The sequence below is a fragment of the Glycine max genome, chromosome 11, assembly GCF_000004515.6.
Source record: "Glycine max cultivar Williams 82 chromosome 11, Glycine_max_v4.0, whole genome shotgun sequence".
In the NCBI taxonomy this organism is placed as follows: domain Eukaryota; kingdom Viridiplantae; phylum Streptophyta; class Magnoliopsida; order Fabales; family Fabaceae; genus Glycine; species Glycine max.
The window spans coordinates 21,168,633-21,179,611 of NC_038247.2; the positions used below are offsets into that span (position 1 = coordinate 21,168,633).

Here is a 10,979-nt window from a genome sequence, read left to right on the forward strand (position 1 = left end):
CATCTAGTATTAGCATTTTTTTACAAATTCACTCCAAGAAAACCATTATCCTCAATAGAATATTTTGTTGTGGTTTTTTTTTTTTATGAAAAACATAAAAGATAACATCAAGGAACCCTAGGTTTATTGTTAAAATTAATCCACTCCACACAACTCAAATTGGAGCCCCACTTCCATTTATATACATATGATTGCTATTATTATATAATTCAATTTTAAGTCAAACTTTGCAATTAGGCAAACAATTCACATGAAACTAAAACTTGCAGCATATGCAAATAAATTAATCTTTGCATAAATGAATTTAAATCACAATGACAAACAAAAATTTAGGAAAAATAGAGTTTAAATTAAAAAGAAACAACCCAAAATAACCCAAAATTGATCCTCTAGGGATTTCTATACATGTTTATTCTAATCCTCAAGCGTGAGTAACTCATCCCTTACCTCGAGGTAGTCACTTAAATGTTCTCTGTTAGCAATGGTGGCGTCTCTGGTGTTCTTTAGAACTCCTCCTGTGATTGCTCTGTTAGGATTCTTGTGCATAAAAAAAAAGGGACAGAAATGTTTTGTAAAAGCTGAGGTTAACATTTGGTTTATATAGTGAAGATTTATGAGCTAATTATATTTTTTATTTATTTATTAACTTATTACTGTATTATTTATTTATTAACAATTACGGCTGTTACACAAAACATATATAAATGTGCAATCTAAAATACATGATTTCTTTATTAATAGTAATTATTTAAACTTTTTAAAAAATTATTATCAATTTTACACAATATGAGAAATATTTTTTTTGTTAATAGTATCCTATTACTTTATTTTTATATACTTTATACAAATAAATAAATTAAAAATTTACAATAATAAATAATCATATTTAAATTATCAAAATTTTCTTTTGAAGGAATAAATTATCATAACTTAAATAATATAGTTATAATTTTTAATTAAATATAGAAAATGATAGCTTTAAAAATATAATGATATAAATATAAAAATTATACATTATGAAATTTAAACTTAATACTCGTGCAAGATATGGGATTTTACACTAGTTTTATTAAAATAAACGTATTTTTTCAATGAATAAGTTTAAACAAATTCACTCATAGTTTGTAAAAATAATCATTATAATCTATACATAGAGGAGATAAATTATATTTTAAATCTATGATAAATGATTTATGTTATGATAAACAATTTTTTAGTTTTTGATGTTTTTATTAAAACTTAGTAATAAAGATGTAAAGGATATGTTGAAATATGTAAGATGTTAAAAAGAATTCCTCTAAAAATTTTGTTAAAGAAAAATTCCTAAAATTACTCGTACAAAATAGGTCCTAAAAATATTATTTTTCAAAATAGTTATTCTAATTTGTGACTATGGAGATATCGCGTGTTAAAAAAAATTATATATACAAGGAAATTATTTATCTCGCCGTAAGATTCAAGTTTTAATGAATTTAAATAAGGAAAGCAAGAATAGTGTTTTTTTATTTATTTTTTACTTTGTAAAACTACATAATTTTGGCAAGTCAATATCTTCTCCAACTTATAATCTTTTATCTCAAGGGAATATATGATATAAAACAACATTTTTATGAGCATAATATATTTTTACTTTAAGTTAATTGATTATCTTAATTTTAAGATACCTATGGTGTTAGAAATTTTTTAGCATTTGATATAAAAACTAACTCTTATACTAAGATTATGATAAATGAGATATTTTAGTTAATTTTTAATTTTTTTATTAATTGAAAAATTTGTTTGATTGTCCAGTAAATAAGTTTTTTTTTAGTAGTTTCTTAATCAATTTTAATGTTTTTATAAAAGTTAGTTTTTAACTTTTAATTTTTTAAATATTTTTTTATCCTTAATATATTTATCTAATTTTCTAATTATTATTTTAAAATAAATTATAATTTTATTTTATTTTTTTTATCAATTTACATTTTTCAACTACTTCAACAATTAATTTACACTTATAATTTAATAAATTAACTTTTTAATTACCAACTATCGCTCAACTGTCATAATTTTGTGGAAGTAAGTGTTTAACTTGTTTTTTTTAACTAAAAATATTATTTATTGATATGAGCCAATTAAATCATGTTGCTTATTTAAGCAATTGACTTAAACAACGTACTTAAAAAAAAATCAATTTTAAAATTCAAATACCTTCTATGTGTATTTTTTGAGACATGATTTTTTTTAGAAGATTGAGACATGATCTTATGTTTTAATATCAATCGAATAATTTATTTATTTTTATATCTTTTTACATCTATTATTTCAAAAAAATTAATTCTAACAATTTTTTAATTCTTGAAATGATGGAAAATAAAAAAATTTCATGATAAAGGATAACGATATTTTTACAGGAAAAAGATGGTAGATATTTAAACAGACGAAATCGTGGCAATTTTGTAATCGTAAGAAAAGTATGAAAAAACAATTGTAGCTTAGGTGTTGAACTGATTTTGACAGGTGGCAAACATGCAAGTAAATTAAATGAATGAAAATCTACTGAAGAAAACTAGTTCACTACAAGATGTAACTCATTTTGCAACACATCAAATTTATAGAAAAGGATCTAGCTTTAATTTCTACATAATACATTAACAAGGAGGAACAAAGAAGTCAAATGTTATAATTATGAGTTCATGACTGTTAAAAAAAATTAGTTCACACCCAAATCACAATAATAGACCATTTGGATTCACTAATTCTGGGCAAGTATATAATGTTTAAATCCAGGAATCTTTCATCGGTAGTTTGTGTATGTTGTCTTAAAATACTCTAGTACAAAACTTATCTCTACGAGTAGTTTGTGATCTAGCCTAAGATGAATTTAATCTAACTTAACTCTAATATAACAGTTTCACCTTGTTACGTTTAAACTTGACTAAATGATGGTCTAAATAATGATCAAATTAAAATCGAGTTGACTTAATATTAAATAAAACGTATATTTTTAAACACTATACATATATAAATATAAAAACAAAAATAATCAGTTTTTTTTTTCACATACATCTTTGGTTAGATTAATGTACAAAAAAATATAAAAAATAAAATAAAATTAATGCTTATAATTCCAGACACTAATTTATAACACATTTAAAAAAGATCAAATTCCGAAAACAATTACTTAACTTTCAAAAACCCCTTTAACAAAAATAAATTATTATTCAATTAAAACGAACACACAATTTTAATTGAGAGAGAAGACTAAGGTATCTACTGCAAGATAATTTTAAGTTATTATTCAATTATAAATAATTTATTAATTTTATAATAATTATTTTAAATTTATAATAATTTTTATTGAAAGATAATTTTATGTTATTATTCAATCATAAAAATAATTTATGATTGGTTAATATTATAAAATTATTCTTGCCGGCATTATTAAACTCATTTTGTTTTGTTTAACCAAAGATTTATGAGATTTTTTATTTCACATATAATTAATCATTTCTTATCAGATCCGTCCACTTTGAAAATGATATTATACCTTTAATTGTAATTTCTATATTTAAGTCGAAAATGGAATCAGTCCAAAAGATTAAAGTAATAAAAAAAATGTGATATTAAACTGATTTTAAGTTGAGTATTATATTGTGGTAGCTGTTACGAGTCAGCAAGAGAGAAATATCTTGTTGAGTTGATTTCTGATCCCAAATTGAGTTTGAGTTTCAGCCATGGTATCTGTTTCTCTGCTCTTATTCCTATCTTTCTTTGCCTTCTTTGCACCCTCTGAATCTCACGACAAAGTCTCGTTGGAATTGTACTACGAAAGCTTATGCCCCTACAGCGCCAACTTCATCGTGAATCACCTCCCAAAAATCTTCACCCCAGATCTTGCCCCAATCGTTCACCTCAAACTCGTTCCTTGGGGCAATGCCAAACTCCGTGCCAACGCCACCTTTGACTGCCAGGTACTCTCTTCTCCAATCTTATACACACTCTTCACCTATTTTTATTTAATTCTGATGACAATTGCAGCATGGGCCATATGAGTGCTTGCTGAACACAGTTGAAGCCTGTGCAATTCACATCTGGCCTCAACTCGTAAGTAACAATTGCTGTGCCTTTGCCCCTTTCTTTCTTTCTTTCTTTTTTCTTTTTTCTTTGATTTGGGATCAGAACTTAAGAATGCTTTTTTTATTATTATAATATTATGTTATTATTACGGATTATTCAGCATCGATTTTTTCAGATGATTAATTTTTATTGGATTTTGATTAGGTTATTTTCTTCCAATTATTTTTTTTATCCAAAAAGGAGATGAAGTTGTTGGTGAACTTAGGAGTGCCTTTATTATTATTGTTATTATGTTATTGTTAAGGAGTATTCATTGATTTTATAGATGATTAATTTTCATTGGATCACCTTTGATTAGGTTATTTCCTTTCAATTATTTTATTTTTTATGAAAAAGGAGATGAAGTCTGGTGCCACCTGGACGAATGAGTTGTTGGTGAACTTAGAAGTACTATTATAATTATGATAAATTTTGAAAAATAAAAATAAAAAAGGAGTACTTTTGGTTCAGTGTAACAGTGCTTTAGAAAGATGCTCTAGCTTGAGCACTGTGCTTAAGTTGCTATAAATTCCTGTTATCCGAGTTTGATTCCTATGGATAAAGTTGTTATTATAAATTCTTGGCACCTGAGTTCGAGTTCAATTTGTACGGATAAAAAAGTTTAGCAGTGCTTTGCATGTGTACCTCGGTATCTCTGTTATGAGTGTTTTATGTAAATCACACTCTTTTGCAGAGCAAACATTTTCCTTTCATCTACTGTGTTGAGGATCTGGTGTTTCAGAGTAAGCGTGAGGAATGGGAATCTTGTTTTGAGAAACTGGATCTTGATTCGGAACCTATTAATCAGTGTTATAATAGTGAACATGGAAAACAGGTTGGTGTTTTTCTCTGATTTCGCTCTTGTCCTTGCTTGAGCTACCATGTTGTGATTGAGATAGTATTATGTACATTAGTTTAGTTTTCATGCCCTCCGAGTGTAAGTATGACTTGTAAACTAGTTACTACAAAGTATTCTAAGATCCTATTTGGATAAAATTTGTTACAAATACTTGCAGGTGAAGAAAATAAGAAGATAAAATAAATTGAGTTTTTCTTCCGTGAGTTAAAATCAAATCAACTTCGGCACCTCGGATTTTGGAAGAGTTAAATGAGACTGAGAACTTTTATGGAAGTTTAGTGTTAAGTTGATTTTAGCTTGTGAGAGAAGCTCAATTTATTTTACTTTCTTATTTTCTCATCTTATAAGTGCTTATGAAAAAGTTGATCTAAACAGGACTTAAAATGTTTTTAACTAACCTTTCTCTTCTATGGTTGTTTTTTATGAACCTTAAAGTTATACTAACATTGCTAAATGATACAAGCTAGTGGAAAGTTGGGAATTAGAAAATTTGAACAGTTATACAGTTACAGGGTTGGTGGTGACTTCTCAATTCCTTATTTAAACTAATCTTAAGTGTCATAGATAATTGAATCTCTCTTCGAGGTGAGATAATAATCCATGTCAACTAGCCGTAACTGGGCTCTGTTATGTGAAACTTGGATGGTAAGGTCTGGTATTTGTTATGTGCCGGTCTACTACTTTGCTTTTATTCTTCAAGACAACAAAATGAAATAGCTAATGAGAAGTAATTTTAACTTATTCCAGCAATTACTTCAAAAATTGGTCATGTTCTTCATTTTTACAAAACTCTAAAGCAGTGTAATATGATCTACAAATTACCTTATTGTCATACATGATTGCTCTTTGCTACAGATACTGCCACACGATCTAATAGAACTGCCAATTTGTAGCTTCTGAACATTCATCTTTCTTCAAGCTAATTTCTCAAAATCCTTTTTCAATCTTGCTGAATGTGAAGACTATCTCTTGATGAAAAACAAAACATATGACAGATGTGCTGAATACATCATTGTTTGACTGGAATTTTTGTCTCAAGTAGCATTTACTATCTTGTTTTTGATCATTAGTAACATTTACTATCTTTATGTAGTTGGAGCTACAATATGCAGCTGAAACAAGTGCTCTGGAGCCTCCTCACAAGTATGTTCCTTGGGTAGTTGTGGATGGAGAACCACTCTATGAGGTCAGTTTTGCAATTTTATATCGGCTGAACCAAGCCCCATTCCCAGTGTTTGAAATTTTCACTAAAAAATACTTCTAATTAACAAATAACTTATAACACTGAAATTTGTGTTTTACATATGTAAGTTGTGTTATATTAATGAATCGAATTAGAAGTGTACAGGAAATTCAAAAAGAACTTGCAAATTTCTTTTGCTGCAGGATTATGAGAACTTCTTAAGCTATCTTTGTAAGGCTTATAAAGGCACTGTTACACCCCAAAGTTGCACCCAAGCATCATACCTAAGAGAAGTGAATGCAAAGCCTAAGCATTCGGTTTGCTACAAGGACAGTGGGATTATGCTAACATGGGAAAAAGTGAGGTCAACCATTGCATCATGGATGCACTAGATGAATCTTGGCAGTGCATTTTAGATGTGCCAATGCTGCATTTAGTAGCAGTTTGTTCGTGTTATCTTGTGTGTAGTTGTGTTGATCCCTCCAAAAGTGCAAATAGAACTTGTGATGCACATAAAACCATATCGTACTCTCATAAAAAAAATAAAACCATGATGTGTATGTGTATGAGGTACTTAAGTACAATATATATAGAGAGAGAAAAAAAAAAGTAAGTGCAATTCTATATTTTCGTTATTCTCGTCATATAGAAGAAATATTTTTATTTATTAAAATATTAAAAGTAACTTTGACATTAAAATAAAAAATTAGTTAAATATATTAATTGAAAATAATTTTTAAAACAATAGACTAAAAATGGCAAGGAAAAGTGATAAGATGCTTGTTTTTTATTAATATAAAGCAAAAAATAAATAAAAGTTTTAGTTGATTATTATGTTACAATTTCTAATTTTTATAATAAGAATAACAGCAAAAACAATTCAATGCTTACGTTTATAAATTTGATGTACTCTAGGATTCGAGATTGAGGTTATATATATATATATATATATATGATGGGATCTAGCTTATTTAGTTGGTTAAGTAAAGATGCATGAATTTTTATAAATTTTTTTATTGTTTTTGATTCTAATGAATAAAAAAAATGTTTATCTACACTTTTTCCTGATTAATAATAACCTTGATTTTATTTATCTTCTAATTTTCTATCATAATAGACTATTTACACATTTGAATTATTGTTTTTTTTTGTTTTTTATTAGTACAAGTAAAAATAATAATATATCGTGTTATTTTAATGAAAGAATTGAACAAATTGAAAAGAAGACAATTTTTTATTAGCAAATACTAATTGTCAGTTTATTAATTTTTTTTAATAGTGAGATGAAACCTAAACATTATCCTCATTCTCTTCTTTTGTAACCACTCATCTAACTTTATATCTCCTCAAAAGGAAAAGGAGACAATGAATTATCTTTGCTTTTTTATTATTCTTAAAAAAAAGTCAAGTATATGTTTAGTAATGTAGCACTTAATATAATATTTATTCACCGAAGATTTGCAGTAAAAAAAATAATTCACCGAAGATTTATTAATTTCATCATCATAATTATAAATATTTTTATTAAATATAAATAAAAAGAAAATATATTTGTGTCCAGTTTATTTGATTTTAAATTTTATTTAAAATAGAAACTTGAATAAGGATAAGTTTGAAAAATAAAAGTAAGAAAGTAGGGCATGCTAATAAGTATATTGGAGTGCCAATAATTTCACCTTATTTATGGCCTATAAGTATTTATAACGAAGTTCTTCAAACTAAATCTTGATATAAAAAAATCATTTAAGAATATAAACAGATGAGCGAATAAAACTCTTTAACGTAAAAAATTAAAACTTTAATTTGAGTGGATTGTTATGATATATTTATTTCTTATATTGTGCCTCTTAAGCTGCAAAAATTTGATATCAAAATTATAAACAATTATTATTAATACTTTATTTATTAAAGCATAGGGGATTCATATAGATTATATAAAAATAATCTACAGCAATTGATAACAACGTCGATATGTCCGAGTGGTTAAGGAGACAGACTCGAAATCTGTTGGGCTATGCCTGCGCAGGTTCGAATCCTGCTGTCGACGGTTTTTTTCACATCTTTTTTCATGAATTTACGTTCTTAATTTTATTTTTGGACCATTGTATTCTCTTTTGTCCCTAACTTACATGTTGGCCCAGCACCCAAGTACATTAGTGGGCTGTTTGAAGTTTTTAATAGGAATTACTATTCGACCCTACAAAATTGCTCTTGGCCCCTACTAGCCAAGTGCAATGACCAAAGTACCCTTGGAGCATTTTAACCCCACCCCATCATTAGGAACGATTTATTGGATTAGGGATGGAAGCGAGTATTTGTCCATTATTTTTGGAAGGGATGGATGTAGATATGGGTACTATAATACCCACCCGCACATATAAATCATATAAATATATCAAATATTAATGTATTAAAATACGTTACTTAATAAATAATTTATATTATACATATATTTTTTATAAAGAAAATTATATTTCCTTAATTTCATGACTAACACTAACAGGCTAACATAGAATAATAAATTCTAACTCAATATACATTATATTAAATTTGTTTTATATTTTATTTAAGAATATTCAACTATAATTTATTTTTATGAATTTGTTGATAAATTCTTTTAAGATTGATTTCAAATTGTAAATGATTTTTTGTGTTGCTTGATGTTTCAATTAGTATTGTAGATTTGCACTTATTTAATGACTTATCTTTGTAATGTTGGATGTTTATATTTGTAACGTTTATCTATGACTTAAGTTTCAACAAATTAATGTTGATGTTTGCTTGTTTTTAATACTACCTTTGATCCTGTATATAAGAAATAAAATATAATATTTTATTGGTCCTAATTATAAGATACAAAAGATTATTTTATTGTTAAATTTTCTTTTTACCTCTAATTAATTATGAGATTTATCAATGATATGCACTCATTTCTTCATGAAAATGAGTGCACTTATTGAGCTATCCACAAAATAATGTATACTCTTTGGTTAAAATTTTATCTTTGAAAAATAATCAACTCTTAAATCATTTAATGTCATGGGTAACTATTAAATTTTATGAAAAATTAACTAATATAACCACTTATATTAGTTTTGATGAACTAGGTATTTATGTGTGGATGCTTTTAATGTTATGTTTGAATTATTTAAGAGTAAATTTTTGAATTTACTTGTAGCAATTTTTCTAATTAATATATTTTTTTGTTGCTTTATTAACTTTATACATAAGTAAAATGCAGGTTGTGTATAGATATATAAATATTCAGTGGGTATGAAAATGAAGATTAAAGTTACTATCTGTGCAAGTATGGAACTAGATACAAGCATTATCATCTATCATTATACAAACAAGGCCTTGCGTGGCCACGTGTTAAGCATACGTTGGCCCATCTCCCGCCTAAAAAAGTCACATCGTGCTACAGTACCTACAAAAAAAAGTGTTTTTCTCTCTCCTCTTTTTTTACGTTTTTTTATTTTACGAATTTATTGTTGTCATTTTGCATTTTCGGGTTACCCTGCCATTTCACATTCCTGTTGCTTGGTTTCATGTTTCTTTTCTCTATCCCTCTGTCTCCCTTGTTCTCACTCCCCGTTGTGTTCCTGAACCTTCTCCGACGTGGTTCTCCCGCCATTTTCGATTTTTAGCCACAAACTCCATGAAGACAGATTCGTTTTCTTGCTTTGCCTATCAAAGCTTAAATTTTTTTTTGTTCCTGAGCCTTCTCCGACGTGCTTTCCCCGCCATTTTCGATTTTTATCTTCAAACTCCATGAATACAGGTTCGTTTTCTTGCTTTGTTTTCCCTCCCCGTCTTCTTCTATGTTTTCTTTTTTTTTACCTCTATTTGCATTTGTATGCGTTTTTTATTTCAGTTTTTTGTTTTTTCACTGCATGTTTGTTGTTTCTTCTAAAGCTGCGATTTTTATCTCAGAAAGCTTTGATTTTTGTATCCACACTCCATGTACACAGGTTCGTTTTCTTGCTTTATCTGTCAAAGTGAATACAGGTTCGTTTTCCCTCCCCGTCTTCTTCTATGTTTTCTTTTTTTACCTCTATTTGCATTTGTATGCATTTTTTTATTTCGGTTTTTTGTTTTCTTACTGCATGTTCATTGTTTCTTCTAAAGCTGTGATTTTTATCTCAGAAAGCTTCGATTTTTATCTCCAAACTCCATGTACACAGGTTCGTTTTCTTGCTTTGTCTGTCAAAGCTTAAATTTTTTTGTGTTCCTGAGCCTTCTCCGACGTGCTTCCCTCGCCATTTTCGATTTTTATCTCCAAACTCCATGTACACAGGTTCGTTTTCTTGCTTTCTCTATCAAAACTTAAATTTTTTTGTGTTCCTGAGCCTTCTCTGTCGTGGTTCCCTCGCCATTTTCGTTTTTTTATCTAAAAAAAGCTTCGATTTTTGCCTCTATCCATGTTGATGTGGTTTTGATGTACTTCCTTTTCTCAAAAAGCTTCAATTTTTGCCTCAACATAGGTATATCCGCCATCTTTTATGTGCTTCGATTTTTACCATGATTTTTATGGAAAACATCAAGACCACAAATGAACACAGGTTCATTTTGTTGCTTTCTCTCTCAAAGTTTAAATTTTTTTGTGTTCCTCAGCCTTCTCCGTCGTTGCTTTCTCTTGGTTTTCATGCATTTAGGGTTCAAATCTGCGTTTTCTTTTTACCTCCTTTTGCATTTGTATGCATTTTTTTATTTTGGTTTTTTGTTTTTCACTGCATGTTCATTGTTTCTTCTAAAGCTGTGAGGGTATTGTGATTCTTTTGTATTTCGGTTTTTTGTTTTTCCTGTGCTTTGACATGTGATTTTTTTATTTCGATTTTT

At 27.8% G+C, this 10,979-nt stretch overlaps 1 protein-coding gene and 1 non-coding gene across 2 annotated transcripts; both read left to right on the forward strand.

Moving 5' to 3' along the window:
* The first annotated feature begins 3,582 nt into the window (after positions 1 to 3,582).
* Positions 3,583 to 6,658, forward strand: LOC100805754 (gamma-interferon-responsive lysosomal thiol protein). The gene is made up of 5 exons (XM_014764088.3): positions 3,583 to 3,953; positions 4,021 to 4,086; positions 4,793 to 4,933; positions 6,051 to 6,143; positions 6,344 to 6,658. Exons 1-5 carry the CDS (start codon positions 3,717 to 3,719, stop codon positions 6,530 to 6,532), a joined length of 726 nt encoding a protein of 241 aa, XP_014619574.1. The 5' UTR covers positions 3,583 to 3,716; the 3' UTR covers positions 6,533 to 6,658.
* Positions 6,659 to 8,105: 1,447 nt separating this feature from the next.
* On the forward strand, positions 8,106 to 8,187 carry TRNAS-CGA (transfer RNA serine (anticodon CGA)). The gene has a single exon. It is a non-coding gene; the product is annotated as a tRNA-Ser (tRNA).
* The last annotated feature ends 2,792 nt before the right edge of the window (positions 8,188 to 10,979 follow it).

Coding starts and splice junctions, on each gene's coding strand:
- LOC100805754 (XM_014764088.3), top strand. CDS start 3,717: ATGGTATCTGTTTCTCTGCTCTTATTCCTATCTTTCTTTGCCTTCTTT. Junction 4,087..4,792: donor TTCACATCTGGCCTCAACTC/GTAAGTAACAAT, acceptor ACTCTTTTGCAG/AGCAAACATTTTCCTTTCAT. Junction 4,934..6,050: donor ATAGTGAACATGGAAAACAG/GTTGGTGTTTTT, acceptor ATCTTTATGTAG/TTGGAGCTACAATATGCAGC.